At 37.3% G+C, this 17,757-nt stretch overlaps 1 protein-coding gene across 2 annotated transcripts in view; it reads left to right on the forward strand.

The window, feature by feature from the left end:
- The window catches only part of FAM120B (family with sequence similarity 120B), a 54,758-nt gene extending 37,259 nt beyond the window's left edge, over nt 1–17,499 (forward strand). Inside the window, exons 7-11 of one of the 2 annotated variants that reach the window (XM_054162817.1) lie at nt 6,871–7,077; nt 10,562–10,670; nt 11,929–12,042; nt 14,291–14,369; nt 17,469–17,499. In XM_054162817.1, coding sequence (XP_054018792.1) covers nt 6,871–7,077; nt 10,562–10,670; nt 11,929–12,042; nt 14,291–14,352 — 492 coding nt within the window. In that variant the 3' untranslated portion in view covers nt 14,353–14,369; nt 17,469–17,499. Of the gene's footprint in view, nt 1–6,870; nt 7,078–10,561; nt 10,671–11,928; nt 12,043–14,290; nt 14,619–17,468 lie in introns of those variants that run through there. The other variant, XM_054162816.1, reaches the window with a different exon arrangement.
- The last annotated feature ends 258 nt before the right edge of the window (nt 17,500–17,757 follow it).

The following is a 17,757-nucleotide window of genomic DNA, read 5'->3' on the forward strand; positions in this document are numbered from 1 at the left end:
ATGTGTTAATTCCTAGTTTGATTTGCCTTGGCTTTCAGGATTGTCATGAAATAGAAGCAGATAAGTTCCTTTCTTCATCAACATGTGGACTATACACCTGGAAAATTCCTTAGCTGTAGTTGTTTACCTTGAACCATGTCACTTCAAAAAGTGAACTGTACTATCAGCAGTCTTACTGTGCAGCTGCTTTGCAATACAAATAAACCCTTGGATTAAAGAACAACAATGAAATCTATGCTAACCACCTTGTTTCAATGACAATCTTATTTGGAGGACGTATATACTAGACATGACATTACTAACAGTCACCAGCAGTATATGTTTCTGCAAGCTGCAGAGCTTCAGACATACTAAATTTTGCCTAATCTAATTCTGCTGAAGTTCATTGATATTTCTGTTGGTTCAGTGGGAAATAAGTCATGCCCTTAAAAAGTATGTATTAAAACAGGTTAAGAGAGAGGATGGCCTTACATTAGGATAATTAAATAGATCTTGAACACCTACTCTGCTGAGAAAAAACATAACAAATAACAAAGTAATTTTTAAGCTTGTCTAATAAAGTTTTGGACAGTTTTAGCAGTGACCTCCCACCTATCAAAATTTCTTTGTAGTCAGTAGTGTCAATCCACAGCAACTGTCCCACAGTATGCTGTGAAAAATGTCCACGAGATAGGCCAACAGACAGCAGCACACTGGGCAGATGCATGCCTGACAAGCCACCATTTGCCAGAATAGTCTGCAACTGTGAAAGGACACACTGCATTACCATAGGTAGCTAAGGTGGAAGAATTTTTACTCCTAAAACATTATTCCAACAAAAGGAAAGGGCTGTAGTAATGTGTGGATAAGGACTTCATATCAGGTCTGGTCAAGATGCAGGTAGCAGCAAATGAAACCCCTCATTTTAAAGACATTGGTAAAGGAATTTAGGCAGTGTAGAGCAGAACACAGAAATACCTAGTCAGTGTCAAAGGAGTGGCAGAAGTTTGATTTTTCAAAGGCTTACAAACAACAGAAAGTTACTGGAACTCAGAGAGAGGAATGACCTTTTGTATGTTTTAATTCTTTTTTCTCTGTGCCCTCTAATAACTTTTGAATGTGTTGGTTAATTTCAACTGCATTTGACAGAGATAAAGAAGTCTCTGAGAGAAAAAAGTTACTGCCAGTTGTTTTAAATAGACAGCTGGGGAGAAGGGGAAGGCATTCTAAACTGCCCAACAGGAGGAAGTTTTAATGTGAGATCACATTATTAGGACATCCGTGTGAGAGGGAGACATTGCTACAGGCATGGGAAAAACCCAAACCATTTCAGATGCCAGTGACAGAGCATGTACAAGAGCCCATCAGTTCCTGGTGCAGAAATACCAGCAGTCTGACAGCAGTTTGTCCTTCATCAGGCATAGTTACAAGGTATATAGAGCTACCAATTTATAAATATATATATTAAAAAAAAAGAGACAGAGGAAAAAAATGTGATCCTAAGAGATTTCAGAGTCCCAAACAAATAAAATATGGTTTGCTACAAAATAAATCCAGTATTATATACATAAGGAAAAGGTGAGGAGGTTCAAAGATAAATCTGTGGTCAAAACATGAGCATGTGTTTCAGAGAGTAAAACTTAAAATCCTAATGAATCTATTTACTTCTATAGAAAGGATGTGGCTGCTGGCTGGGCTGCAGTCAGATGGTTAGCCTGATGACTGTAACTCAAAATATATGTGACTATTCTGTAAATGTCACATATATTATGGATTATTGTTAGCTCGGTAATCATTAAGATCAGTCTAGCAGTTGTGGCTAAAAGAAGAAAAGTAATGTTATTTTAATTATTTAATTATGTTGCCAGTGGTAGCGTTCTGTGAGTTACATAACTCTGCAAATAAGCAGAAGAGGCTAGATTTTTTTAGACTGATGTTATTCATCAAGACAGAAATGTCATTTATGCTGAGTTTTGTTGTAGATATCATTAAAAGCTCTGCACATTTCTGATTCTTTTTTTAATTAACTAATGAGAACTAGGTGTGTTTTTTGAACTGAGGGAGATTTTTATCTGGTTGCTTTTGTGTTGTTATTTTGTAGGGTGCTTAAAGGTAAGAGCTAGTTTGAAGGTTATTTTTTTTTAGGCTGACTTCATTGGAGTTTTTGGCTTAATGTAAATACCAGTGTTGTTTCACAGAGCTGTATCATTTTACATCAAACTCCTGATAAAACTCAGTAAATAAACTTTTCTCAACATTTAAACACTGAACAATTGGATTGTTTACTGCTAAATATTTACTGTGAATTCTTAAGAAGTGTTTAAAAACAGGTTTTTCTAGTTTCTGTTGCAGCAGATGCCCTAATAGGATCTCTCTTCAATCCTCATTTTTCTTTGCACAAACATTGTTTAAGCAGGAAGAGCTTAATTTAAGCCATACTCTTTTATCAGAATAAACCTTAGATGTGTTTTCAAAATACTGGCGCTCCTCTCTCCCCTGCGTTTCACAGGTCAAGAAAGCAGGTGATGCATCCAGTAGCCTATTGCTTAAACCTGTCATGATGCCAAGTAAACATACTGTTTCACCAGCCCAGCTCTGTAGGATAAGACTCCTTAAATTTACTTCCATTGCACTACTTTAGATTATCTTTGCTCAAGAACGGGGCATATAGTTCCAGTACACAGGAGTTTTAGCATCTTCTGACAGTTTACCCTGGGAATATTAATGGCTGAAGACCAGAAGATCTGGAATTGAAGAAATTACTTGGTGCCTTGGTTGAAATAATTTTAGTGATACTTTCCGTTACAGAAAATTTGATTTCAGTGAAGTTGTCATCAACTGACAGCTCATCTCTATCTATTTGGAACGTAACATGCTTTACCTTTCCCAGGCAAAGCGAAGCCTTACTGTTTTAATGACAGTTCCTGGGACAGAATTTACCTGCTGCTGGGTTTGAGTATAAATTTAATGTGGTTAAATGCTTGATCATGTAAGTTGTAGGTGGGCTTGAGGGAGATGTGGTTAAATATTTGATTATTTAAGTATAGGTGGGCTTGAGAGACTGACTGAGTTCAGATGGATCTAAAAAGACCTAGTTGTACTAGTAAGGTACTCAGATATTGATCCGCAGTTTCTAACGCAAAGAGATCAAAACATTCCTCGGGACTAGCAGAGGGTAATAAGAATCTGAGAACAATGTGAGTGCACGAGAGGATGCCACTGAAACCAGTGAGGAAAGCAGTCCAGAAGAAGATTGTGGTACTTTGAAGCTGCTGCAACAACAGTCAATAATTTGGAACTGTTTGAGAAGTAGCTTGCTGAAAGCATCATCATCGTCATCATCATTGTTCGTTGCTTGGATAAAATTTAGTTGGTTTTTAGTTGTTGTTTTTCAACTGCTTAATTTTAACTAGAAAGTATCAAATGGTAGCCTGTCTTTGAGTATTGTGATTTTGTTTTTGTAACAGAAAGAGTTAGGTTCTTTTGAGGGTGGGTGGCATGGGGAAGCAGAGAGAAGAGGGGGAGTACCTTATGTAATTTTAATGTTATTTATTTATACACTTATATTTCAAAATGTTAGCCGTAGTCAGATCTTCTGTATTCAGCTCAGCCATAGGAAGAAGGAAACAGATTAGAGAAGAAATAAAATGCATGAGAAAACTTCAACTAAAGTAACAGTCATTAATACAGTTGGGGGTTTAAATTAAAAAATGTCCCCAGAATGTTGTTTAAAATCTTACTAAAGGAACCATTTCTTAAATGAAATACAATATTTAGTGCTTTGAGACACAGATGACAAGTAAAGCAGCACAAGTAAAGAATTGTAAAATGATCTTTACCTTTTCCCTTGGTTTATAGAACTTAAGATAGTGAGGTGGCGTTGCCATTTAGTACGGTTCTGGCCTTCATTTGTGTCTGCAGACATCTGGCATGCTCGAATACTTGCCTTTACATTTCAAGTACCATAGAACCTATTCATCCTTTTAATAGAATTGGAACCCTCTAAATTCCATAGAGTAAAGTGGTAAAGGAGTCATGGAGTGTTGTGCAGCTTTCAAAGTGCATAGGATAAAGCTTACACCTCTGTCAAAAAATCAGCTTTGAATCCACAAAGAAGATTCAGAGGACTACTAGTATTTCCCTAAAATATAAAGGTGTTTTTACCTTTTATTATTATTGTTGTTTAATTAAATGCTGTTTGAGCTGGAAATTTGCATTTCATATACAACATCCATGCATTTTTCTTCCTATTAGTGAAAACTCTTCAGCAGCATGTACAGCATCTGGGTCTACATTTGCAAAATGCTATAAGCAAACACTTTCCTTCTTGCAAAGCCTCTTTCTGTGACCAGGGAGTGTGCACAGGAGTCCTGAGATCAGTGTGAACTTGTGGCCTACAGGCTAAAGCCCTGTGTTTATAGAGCAAAAAAAGGCATAAGTCAATGATGATGGCTCTTCTAGCACAGACAGTTCTCAAATTGCAAGAAATAAAACATTGTACATTAGTGATGTGAATATTGTAGCCTTTCTCTCATTCTTTGCAAGCAGGCTTACCCAGTTCAGCTCAGGCTTTCTAAGCATAATATCAGTAATCTCTGCTGCAACAATACTAGAGGACTGTGAACTTTCAGTTCTTTTTTCGGTTGTCAGTTAATCTGGCAAAGAGGAAAGGTAATCTCTTTTCCCAAATGCTGAGAGTGTGGGGAGCTGCTGTTGGTAGGAGCAGCAGCAGGGGCACAGTGCAGGCAGCTGGTGCGGGAGGAGCAGTTCTCACGCACTCCCTGTCTCTCTCACACAAATGTCATCAGTTGGTGGTAGGAGTAGCAGCAGTGGGATCGCAGGGGTATATCTCATATGATTCACTGGGGTCCTGAGTTTATAAAAATAGTTAAAAGGACACAATTTCTAATAAGAAGTAATCTCTAGGGTGCAATGCCCTGGAAGGCAAGCCTTCTTTTCTTTTGGAATTTTCCACTTCTCATCGTGACGTCTTTGCATTGAGACACCAAGCAGTTGTGAGCATTCCCATGGCAAAGCAAGTCTGTGGTTTGCCATGTGCACAGGCTCGTTGTTATACATTCCCTGTGCTTTCATTTTCTTTGTTTTTTCATTGCTAAACATAGAAAACAACAACTACTCTACACTGAATGTATTTCCTGCCTTATTAAAATAAAGAAATCACTGTTGATAGTTCTTGCCATGCGCTTACCAATATTGTTTTTTTGTTAAAAAGGCTTACCTGATATCCACACACCCCACCCCACCCCTGATACTTTATTGCTTTAGGAAAGTTTTGGATTGATATCCCTAGATAGTGAAGTCTTCTACTATAAAGGCTGTCACTGGTAATGTTATTTTATCTGTTTAAGCAGCATGTCTTTAGGGTAGTTGAAAAAAGGGTTGTATTGGTGGCTCAGACTTCATACTCACTGAGGCAGAAGTAGCAATTGGTGTTGATGGCAGTACTACACTGTACCCAGCTTGATACATCACTCAAAGTCCTCATCTGTATTTTGCTATTTTGTGCATCGCCTTATATATATTTGTATAAGGTATATGCCTACAGATTTCAGAATAAAGTAACAATAGAAAATGTTTATTGTAAGATTTATAGCTCAGATTGTATCCACCATCCAGACACAATATTAGCCATCTGTTTTAACAGCTGTTTTGCATCCTTGGTACTAGTGGGATTGAAAACATTTTTGTGACCAAAATGACTGAAAAGTATGAATTAATAGCCATATAATACACAGCTATTAAATCAGAATATGAGAGATTGCTTGCTGCAGATAACAGCACTTATTCTTTTCAGCACTTTAAATACTTGTTGTCATTATTCCTCATGACAGTTTGTTTTCAGCGATTACGTTTTTTGACATTGTCAGTACTTACTGATAGTGACAGAAGATACTGAGTTGTGTGACAGGGAATTTCAGTCTAGTTTGAAACCATTATCATATGTAATAGATTATTGGTGGTATAAATCATGCTGGTATAAACTTGGCCAAGTTCTTTCTGTTCTGGACTATTTTGGATGCTATTCCGTTTCTGATATACTGTAAGGAAAACTGTACTGTAAAGGTACAAGAGCTGCCACAGACTGCAGTATTGATGGCCGCATTTATGAATCCCTCCTGGTTCATACAGACTGTGGAAAAGACATTCCCCACTGAGGAGCTTTGTACTATTTACACAGTGCTTAAAATTACAGTTTTCCCTGTATTGGACTCAAAGCTTTTACAGCTTGCTCTGTTCTGCCACAGCAGGATGTTAAATTCACCCCTCAAGTTTATTTTGTCCGTGAGTTTTAATTGTCGTACTGAGTTTCTTATTTTTCATTCCCTGGGTATTGTCATACCATTCCAGTATTTCTTCAGGAGACATTCGTGTTGAAGTGAAATAAACTGACTTTCAGACCCCAGCCAGAGGAAATTTTAGAGTGTTTAAAATGAAAGCCTGGGCACAATAAATGTTGGTTTGTCATATCTTATAATTTAAATTATCTCTTAAGTGCTGCAGCATTTCCCATTTGATCAAACTGTGGAAGGTCAATGGATCACTGTACACATCATTTTATACTCCCAGTTCATATCTTGCATTCCATTAAGAGAATTCTTTGTGGGAAACTGCTAATGCTTGAGAAATGCTGTGGAGAATACCCATCTATTTTGTGTTTCTGTTTTCATTTTTAATCTGTCTGTCTTAAAAACTCAAACGAGATGCGGTATTTGTTAAAACAAACTTCTTTCACTTCACTGAATAAAACTACAGAATCCTTTGATGAATTCTGCTGTGCTATAGAGGACCATCATTGTCACAGCTCTGGGACTGTTTATCGTTTGCTCTGCTGTTCATGTGAGGCCTACTGTTTTTGGTTTGTGTTAACAGCTTGCGCAAGTGGACTCCAGAGCTGTGCATCTTGGTGCTGTCTTTGTTCGTGGGCTTACAACTTTACTCATGGCCAATAGTGCCTGTGGCTTTCCATTCAGAATGGATGATTTGATGCCTTGGGAAGCATTTGATGGAAAACTTTTTCAAGTGAAGTATCAGCAGTCACATCAAGGTTGCTCTTTGGAGGAGCTTTTGGAAAACAATGTGAGTAATTGTATCCTCTTAGACAGTCCTGTACTCTTTCAAAAAGTGTACCTGTCCATGTTTGTTCTTTAAATATTCATATTTATACTGGTCCCCTTTCTTTGTGTTTTTCCTTTTTTCCTTATTCCTTTTTCATCTTTTCTGGCAAAAAGCTAAGAAGGTAGGAATACTGAAAGAAGCTAGTATTTTTTTAGAATCTCAACAAGTACCTTCCTGTTGTCAGTTCTCCTTTTCAGAAACTGGGGATTTGAGTGCATGCTCTGTTACCAGAAAACCAGTATGACTTAATGTATGACTGCTTAGGCAAATGTAGGAAGATATCAGCAGATGCTTGCTAGGAATGGGCATATCTGATGCTTTCAGATAGCATCCTGTCCAGGCTCAGAGGTGGGTTCTGCTGGACTGAGTGCAAGGCTGTATTAATGCATTAGTGAAGCCACAAACCAGAGGTGGCTGCTGCCTTCCCACCACAGAATACATGGAGACGTGCCTGGATCAACCTGTACTCAGCTGGGTAGATAGCTCTTACAACCATTAATTACTGTGGTTACTTTCAACATGGAACAGAAAATCCTGTATAATTTTTGAAAATGTTACCTTTGAAATGCTTTAACCTGCTGCTACATACATCACTTGAGGTTAAAATAAATAAAAGTGATTATATAGAAATAAAACATTGGGTTTGAATGGTTTTAATCTCATGCATTCAATAGCAGTGTTTGTGTAATGAATGTTCTTTTTTACATTTTTTGGTCCAGTTCCATACCATGCTGATCTGGAATGATGAGTGGAATGTGTCTGGGTGGGTGGAATGTATGTATTTTCAACATGGAGGAGGAGAATAATCAATCATGAGATTAGGACTATAGCTTCTGTCCAGATCCTGTGGTTCCCATTAACTGGTCCACTGACTTTAGTAGATTTTTGGACTGGGTCAGTGTTTCATCCAGATTTTCATGTAGTACTCTTTCAGAATGATAGGGAGGGGTCTACAGAATAAATGGGAAAATATAAAACTCTACAGATCTGTGTGAAATTGATACTCCTGTTTGTGTAGAATTTACCTTAGTGAATAACTTCTACAATATATGTGTAAATCTCTACAAAATTTATATTGGCTGAGAAGTATTTTTAAATGTGTTAGGTATTATGTTTTAGCTAACATTTGACAATCTTGGTGTGATCATGTTAAAGTTTTCTTTTAACCTGTCTTAGAAGGAAGATGCTTAGATCCCTAGAAGAGAGTTGGTAATTTGTTTGTTCAATGGAAATATCTTGGTTACAATTTTAAAAAGCCTGATACTCTAGTGTGAACATACTCCAGATAAACTGCTCTGTTATGGGGAAAAAATAACCTAGCCCTGTGAACATACAGAGTAATTTAAATATACCCTTTTTTTTGTTTTTGTGGTATGATTTTATGATACATATAAGGTAGAGCTAGCTCTCAGACTCATGAAATAGCTTTCCATCTTATCAGTTTGAAGCAAAAATCTGGTTTGGGGAGAATTGCCAAGAGATGCCAGTCTGGCTTTGGACACTGGCAAGGCAACAAGCATGTGATTGGCCAATGTGATTGGCTTTTTCTATTATTATAAGGTCAACTTTAATAAATAAAACTGCTACTTAGTTCCTGGCAGAGCTTAATGCGCCACGAAGAGACAAGATCTTTCAGCCCTTGTTTCTTAACAATCTACCCTTGAGCACCATAAATCTAATCTGATGATAGCAACATCATTGTATTCAGAAAAAAAGTTATTCTACTTGAGGTGTTTTGTTACAGAAAAGGTAAGTAATAGGAAAAAGTTGCTCCTTTTGATATTTGGTGCTTGTGTCCTAACTCCTAAGATCCCTTCTTTATGATCTGGACAGTTGCATTACTTCAGGGTGTTCAGGAGATCTCGAAGTCAGTGCTGTTTTGATTATGATGCACTTTAAAATATAGTTAATAACTCTATGAAAATTGCAGCAGAAATACAGTCTTGGTTAAATACTACACATATACCAGAAATCAGGAACATTTTGGAGTTTACATCCCACCTACTCTTGTACCAAAAGACAAAAATACGTAAATTAAATACAGCTAATATGTTTGTCCAAGTTTCTGTGTGGCTTAGCTCTTCGTGCCCTAGCAGCTGTTAAGGATGAAAAATGGGAACCTTCTGATAAGAATAACAAAGTAGAGCCAGCTTGCTTTTAAAAAATAATAATTTGCTGAGTTCATATTGTGTTAGTTCTCAGGTTTTGTAACAGTAATAATATTAGTTTGTTTATCCACACAGAAAGTTTGATATAATAGTCTCATAAAGCAGTGAGGCAGTGGTATTATCACTTTATTAGCCTATATTAGTGGTATTAATAACACTTTATTAGTGTTATTATGCTTAACACTAACAAGTGTGTTAATGATCAATTTTTTTAAATTAAAACCAAATTATCTAGTGGGACCAGCACAGTGGTATGGTTTATCCTTCTCTGAAGATGCCTTTCACCCAGCCTTCATAAACATATTCTGAATTTATTCTCCCTAGAACACACTGAAGAGTTTTTCTCATTAGCAGGTGTTCTTCACAGACTGTGTTCAGTTTGTGTGAAAAATAATAAAATCAGTGTGGTTTGCTTAAGGATCTGGAAAGTGGTTCATGAAAAAAATGGATTCAGGGATTCAGACTCTAGCTCTAATTTAATTGCTTCTTTCTCCCCCTTCACCTTGGTGTTTACAGAAAGGAATTGTCACCCTGTCAAAATCAGTTTTATGAAAATTACAAAGGATGCTGTTGCTTTAAAATCTGTCTGAATCCTTTTCACTGTGTACTGCTGCCCACGTGCCCAGTACAAATGGGTGAAACAGAAAAAGAGTTTTAAGATCTGACACTTCTTCAAAGCTTACTGAAATCCGTGAAAGTTAAGGATATATCACCTCTCTTAGAATTGCATCTTTAGATAGCTCTAGCTTGTCCTTTTGACAGCAGAAGGTTTAATTACCCAAGGTAAATATTTTTTGAATTTCCTCAGTTCTCTTTAGACTTGGTTATATTTTATCAGCCAGAAATTTTGCTTTAACACTATTCATTTAAGTTTTGTTTCTAATATATGAGATTAAGATACTTTGATTTTCACTGGTGTGTTTTCCATGAGTTCATCAGTCCTCATCTGGAGGCTTTAACTATTGCTGCCTGAGGTATTGCTGATAGAAGTCTAGTTAAGTGAATCTACAGAGGGAAGATAATAGAATGGGAAAGAAAACGATATGTAGATGTGCACAGACAAACAAAGCAAAATACTGAGGAATTGGAAAACATTCCTTCTGTAACCTTGCTCATCCTTCCAAAGATCCACTTTTCATATGAAATGTTTGAACTTAATTTCCTGAGTATGTGTGTAAGTGTGGCTAAGACAAGTCTTTTAGTTGTGTTATATGTGTTTGATCACCTGAAGAGAGAAAAGCAAAACAGTTGTTGATTTTTAAACCTGTTGTCTCCAGGAGTCTTTGTACACACCCTTCCAGAATCTGAAGACTTTGATTTGCAATGCTTGCATGGCTAAGAAAAGAACAATACAGAGCAGACCAAGAGGGAATGGATTTATGACAGGTTGGCATTGTGTTAATTTTTCTCAATAAAGTCTATATATTGATGAGCTCAATTATCCTTCAGCAACAGCTGTTTATATAGGGTGCCCATCAAGATAAGTAAATTGTAAGGTCTTTTTCCAAGAAAACAAGGAGAGGTCTTAGGAAATATATCTGGGTTTTAGGAATTCATGTGAATTTGATTATGCAGGTCTGGATAATGTCTCCATCAAGCTGCACGGTAAGATATATGCAGTAAAAATACCATTGATTGACAAAAACATTGCTGCTCTTTACTCAGTGACTAAAATTGTTCTTATAGAAGGAATTAGATGACTCAGAGGGGCTATTTTAATGTTGATAGCTGGAAGGTCTGGGTGAGGCACTGAAGAGAGAATATTCCTGATTGGACTGACTGATAGAGTTCAAATACAAGAAGGCTTTTGGGCGACCTGCAGTGTGGTAGGGGTTTTTGCCTAAGTCCATGTGCTTTTTTCCTCCAACTTTATGGCTTGGTTTGTGAAAGACATTTGTTTTCCCACCAGATATACCTCACTTTCAGGGTAAAAAACAAACAACATCTAAAAGGTTTTCAGTATCACTCACAGATCAGCCTGAATGTTGCAGCTTTAGAGGCTTTAAAATAATTCATGCTGAATCTCAGTGTTTATACTAGTTTAAACTAGTATTAAGGTTTTTACCTACTTAATATCTGATCAGTTGTTAATGTCAGTGAGGATAAAAATTACTGCTTCAAAATTTCTTGAGAAAATGACAACAGACAGAATGATTTCCTGCTAGTTCAGTACTTCGTATTACGTGATAGCAATACTTCTACATATGATACTACACCATACTGGTGCTGGACATGCAAAACTAAGGGTATCTGTTGGTGATTTGTGATACCAGACCTTGTTAGCATCTGCTGTTCCTTGAGAGCTGTACTTAACCATTTTAATTATAATTTGTGATTCCAATTTGGACAGGTTTTCTGTTTTGTTTTAATGACTGCAGTCTCCAAATCTGTGTCATAAAATTTTGATCTGGTTTCTAAATACACTTGTTAACAGCTTGTAATCATAATGTGCATATAGATGGAAATGAAGACAAGAACCATGCTTATTAGACTTAGTTTAGTTTGGGGAAAATCATAATTCTACATAAGTATTTTGGCATAAAACTAGGGAATGTTGTTTCCCAAAAAAGAACATGATGTCTCTCTTTGTCTTTATTTCATTTTATGTACAATCAGAGTTGCTTAGTAAACAATTTTTTTTCAGGAACACAACAAAGAGAATTTAATCCCAGGTTCCGACAAACACACAAAAGTTCTTTCATTCCTCCATATCATAATCAGGCAAGAGGTTCCCTATCAAGAAATCCTCAACCACAAGGTAAAAAATGTTTGTATGTGTGTGTATTTACAATCATCTCTATCAACAGTATCACAGCACTGTGTCCATATGCTGTTACCCTGTGGCCACAGCAGTCAGTGCAAAACTTGTTACCAGTTATAGCTGGGTACTACCATTAGAAAAACTAACTCTGCAAGCTGAGGTGAAATGCATGACTTACATGATGAAACTTTGAAATCATATTACTGATACCTATTTATCCCAACTTTTGTATACCTTCCTTGTACACTGTTATGTTTCCTGCTCTTGCATTTTTTATATAAATCATTGGATAAAATGCATTAAAAAGTAATGGAACAGTAACCACTGGAGTATACCTAATGATTAGTCAGGCTTTGCTCACTCTTATCAGTTAATGTTTAAGAATTCCATGACAATGTCTCACTATGGAGGAAAGAGTGCCTCTACCCAGAAAGCATAAACCTAAGAAGCACTGGTATTTCTCTGGCATGATGATTTGAATCCCCTCAGGCAGAGAAATAATTTAACTTAGGCATCCCTTGTTTTATGGTGAATACTAACCACTGATCTGTTCTAATTAACTTCTCATCCTCTAGCTGTATTTTGAGAAGGGGGAATTCAGCTGTGGGGTTTTTAGGGGTTTGGGTTTTGGTTTTGTTGTTGAGGTTGTGGGGGGTTTTGTGTTTGATTTTATTTACTTATTTTAGGTTCTCTTATAAATATCTTGGGTATGTGTCCATGTAACTCAGAGCAGGCCATCTGAGCATCACCAGGAGATAGATTTTCATTCAGTGTTTCTTGTTTGTTAATGTAAAAGACTTTTTATTTAACATGCTGACTTTTGTGTGTCCCATTCTGAGTGTCTGTCCATTCTGATGCTTGTTAAACAGATTGTAGGTATCTAATTTAAATCTAAGATTAGCTTTCTGTTATTGAGATATAAAATTTATATGCCAGGCCTTTGCACTCTATGTGCTTTGCATTTAAAATCTTGCCTGAGGTAGGAGAGATTTCTGTCATAAAGCATGACTTAATGGACTCCAGACTTGTGGCAGAAACATCATGTGCCATATAGCCTATTGGTAGACAAAACTTCATTAATTAACAGTTGAGACCACTAGTATGTTGTTGGAACCACATCATTACTTCATTCTACAAATAGTGAAGTGTTTTGACAGTTTCATACTTGAATTTAGAAGCTGTTAGATTCAGAGATCAACTATATTCTGCCTAAGAGAATTATGTTAAAAAAAAAAAGCTTTTTTTTTTTAATTTCCATGCATCTTTGCCTTGTTTTTCTTCCATCTCACTACTGGAAGAGAGAAAAGGGAAATAGGAAACTTTTGTTTTGTAAATCATGTTTTCAGAAGTGATTTATTTTTCCTTAAAAACAAGGTCTGGGTGAAAAACTTTCATGGAAAATTGAAAGCAGTTTTTCAAGGGAAAGGAAAGATGAGTGTCAGGGAATGATATGGGAAAACCAGAATTGTTGGAGCTATGTATCACTCAACAGAAGCTCTCTTGTCCAAAACAAAAGGGAATTACCCAGAGTCCCATTTCTTCATAGAATGTAAGTGCATCAAAAGGATGCATTCGCTTCAGTCTTAGCACACTGTAAACCATGTAGCTGAACATAATACAAGTATAATGAAGAATCTGAGTTTGCAGCAAGTTCGAATTTGCTAGGTATTTAATCAGGGCTTCCACAGTCACGTTGCATACTCTGTGTTCAAGCATATTTCCAATTAACAGGGGTTTGATAGAACTGTAATGCAGGTGGGATTTCATAGCACTTCAGTACTGAAAAAATACTTCATTTACAGTTTGAGTACTGTTTTGCTTATAGGAATCTGTAACTACAGCATTATTGGACACAGGCAGACTTAAACTAATAACAAAGTGTTTGTCAAATATCAATAAACTAATATCAAAGTGTAGCTTATGTCTGGTTCTAAATTTTCCCTCCCTCAATTCACACAGTGTGATCTGCCAACCCCGGTGTATGATTCACTATCCTAAACCATTGGACAAGGTTTCAAAAGCTACAGTGGTCCAAGAGCTTTTAAGAAGAGCAATGGCACAATGAACTTTATTCTCCAATGCCTCAAAATACTAGCCATTAATTCCATATTAACTGGAGAGGCATTTGTTCTGTTTTTGGAAGATGCATAAATACACTTTCTTCTTGCAGACTATCTGAATAAGTTCTTGTTTTATTGATTTAATGTTAATTAAAACTGCTAAATTCCTCTCCTACTTCCTCCAGGTAGAGAATATGGATTGAGACATCCAGACTGGAGGAGAAGATTCCACCTTCCTCCTCACTAAAGAATGCATATGCCCAGGTAGCAAGCTGAGATGACGGGACAATTGCCATTGAAATATTTTTTGTCTATGAGAGACTCTTTTTATGGACTTTACAGAGTAACTGATCATGTGATGGTGGAGGAAATCACTCCAAGCTGTGGTATTCAGTGTGCTAATAACTTGTCATGTTAGGTCTAAGTTTGCTACGAGTCTAGAGTCACTAAACCTCGAGTGAAAGATACCATCTGAAACACAGTAGCATACCAGTATAGCTGAATTTTGACACTGGAAAGTCTGAAGTGTTTTGAGACTTAAACTGTAAGTTTTCTATATTGTTGTTGCAGTTGTGTATATTGCAAGAGTTTGCTCACCATGAATAATGTGGCATACCCATGCTAAATTGTGGTTTGTGTCTTAATTGTGGATTATCTCTGTGCCCGGGAGCAAAGTATATCAACAAAGAGGAAGGCAGAAAAGAATGCTAGGAGACCTGCCTGGATGAGCAAGAAGCTCCTGGACACACTGTCACACAGAAAGAAACTGCAAGGAGTGAAAGAAAGGACAGCTGGAATGGGGGGAATATAAGGAAGCTGCCCAAGCAACAAGAGACCTGGTTAGAAAAGCTAAAGCTGTTAGAATTAAATCTAGCCAGGGAGATCAAGGGGAACAGCACCAATTTCTGTAGGTATATTAATGGTAAAAAGAAGACTAGGGAAGGTGTGGGCCCCCTCAGAAAGGAGACGGGAGAACTGGTGACAAGCGACATGGAGAAGGCTGAGGTTCTCAATGACTTCTTTCCCTCAGTCTCCACTGGCAGGGGCTCCAGCCACACTCCCAGAATAATGGAAGATAATGGCAGGGACTGGAAGAAGGAACTGCTCATGGTCAGTGAAGATCAGGTTCATGACCATCTGAAGAACCTGAAAGTGTTCAAGTCCGTGGGACCTGATGGGATACACCCAGGGGTGCTGAGGGAACTGGTGGATGAGGTTGCTAGGCTGCTCTCTATTATATTCCAAAAGTCCTGGCAGTCCAGGGAGGTCCCCACTGACTGGAAAAGGGGAAACATAACTCCCATTTTCAAAAATGAAAAGAAGGATGACCCAGGGAACTATAGACCAAGCTAGAGAAGGGTAGATTTAGATTAGAAATTAGGAAGAGGTTCTTCCCCATGAGGGTGGTGAGACACTGAGACAGGTTGCCCAGGGAGTGGTGGAAGCCTCATCCCTGGATGTTTTTAAGGCCAGGCTAGATGTGGGTCTGAGCAACGTGATCTAGTGTGAGTTGTCCCTGCCCATGGCAGGGGGGGTGGAACTAGATCATCACTGGGGTCCCTTCCAACCCTGGCAATTTTGTGATTCTGTGAATTTACAAGACCCAAAAATTACTATTGCTTTTGGTACTTCTAGTTAAGCAACTTCTCTCTCTCAGCTGACTGTGTGGAGTAAACCACAGCACTGATGAGGAGAGAAAGAATCTGCCATGCTTTATTAATAAGTATTAATAAATAATACTTATGAGAACTAAGTATTTTTCCTGTCCAGTAATTCTGAAGAGAAGTGTTTTAAATAACACTTGTTTTCAGAATTATTTCTTTAAAATTATGTATTTGACTTTGTGATTCAGTTTCAGTGATGTGTGTCATTAATTATAAAATTAATTGATTTTAAACAGACCTACTATAAATAATATTTAAGAGCTAGAATAGAATAGAATCTAATAGACCAGACCTGGTTGGAAAAGTCCTTCAAGATCAGTCCAACACCCAACACCATCTAATCAACTAAATCATGGCACCAAATGCCTCATCCAGTCTCCTCTTAAACACTTCCAGTGATGGTGACTCCATCACCTCCCTGGGCAGCACATGTGATTTTTAACAGTACCATAGGGTCATGTATCGGTAAATTGGTACCATAAAAGACCCTGTTCAAGTCATTGCTTGTGGTTTTTAACAGGCTGGTTTAGAGATTACAACAATGTTCTAATGTTTTCCATTTACATACTCATTCAGCTAAAAATAATCAGAGGTACTTTACTTAATTACTGACTAGGGGTTCTGTAGAAATCTAATTTTAAATCATGAAGTGTAAAAATTGCAGTAGAGGAAAAAAGTGTCAGCATCTCTTATGTCACAAAGAAAGCAGGTGACACACTTAGAATTGTGTTTATATGTTTACTCCTCTGCATTTCAGCCTAACAGAAAATTGTCTCAATCTATGCAACCTTCAGCATGCTTTCCTTAGGTTTCTGGCAGACTTTGAATGGGGCTCTCTTAAGTGGATGCTTATGGAGCTGATGAGTTTTCATCTGTCTATGTGCTGTGGAATTAAAGTATCTGTAGTTTTGTACTTAAGCATTTTCAGTACATGATGTTATATAATGACCTCTCTTCTTCTCATAAAGGAAAGTGTATGATGAGAGAGAAATGAAAGCCTGATATCCCATTCCTGCTCTCAAAAGAGACTGAGCAGCAGAAAAAAGAGGATGCCCAAAGACAGAGGCAAAATGCTTAGAGCAAATTTTGAAAACTGATGCAGTTTGCAGATTTTCCTACGCGCCTGTCTAGATCCTGAGGATGTTGGCTGTTCCAAACTGTGAAGTCAGTGGTGTTTCATGGGGACAAAACTTTGTGTTTACACAGAAAACTGTGGCCCTAATGTTTATCATGCTGGAAAGTCCAGGCTTCTGGATTATTGTTCTTTTTTGCTTTGATTTCTATTATTAGCGTCTTGTTAATGTTAATCATTCTAGGTTTTACTGATACAGAAGCTGTATATCAGTCTTGGGCTTCTGCCCAATTATGGTGCTGCCAGGATTATTTATTTTTATAAGCATTTGAAAATCAAATATATGTCTGAAAACTATCTCACAACTCATACTAACAGAGAGTAGGAGATGCTATAAAACTTAATGCTTGCATTAAGACTTGCAGAACTTAAGGTTCAAAACGTAAGTGCTGATCTGGGTAATTAATACACCCAGAATGTGTCGTTCTGGTAGTTTAATCACCTACATAATGCAGATCACAAAATCTTACCTTGCAACAGGCCATAACTTCTGAAATTCTTTCAGTGTGGATTGATGCTCGTGCTTCGTGTTTGGCTTATCAGAACTGTGTCTTTTACATCACCCAGGTGACCTTATTCATTACAGGAAGTGGATGAAAATGGATAAGAGAAACAAGACACACTTCTACAAAATGCTGTGTGCTGAAGATCATAAAAACTTCATCAGCATTTAAAAAATGGTGGGAAGGCTGTAATCAGAAATATGTCATACCTAATTTTCAATTCCATTTTATGTTGTATACCTATGGTTTCTAGCCTATGGCTTAGGGAATTAAGTTGTGAATGTTGTGAAGCAGTTGTTACACAATTTGTAGGTTCCAGACAGTATTGCTTGGACCACTTGCTGACATAACTA

This window comes from Dryobates pubescens, chromosome 6 (genome assembly GCF_014839835.1).
Source record: "Dryobates pubescens isolate bDryPub1 chromosome 6, bDryPub1.pri, whole genome shotgun sequence".
Classification (NCBI taxonomy): Eukaryota; Metazoa; Chordata; class Aves; order Piciformes; family Picidae; genus Dryobates; species Dryobates pubescens.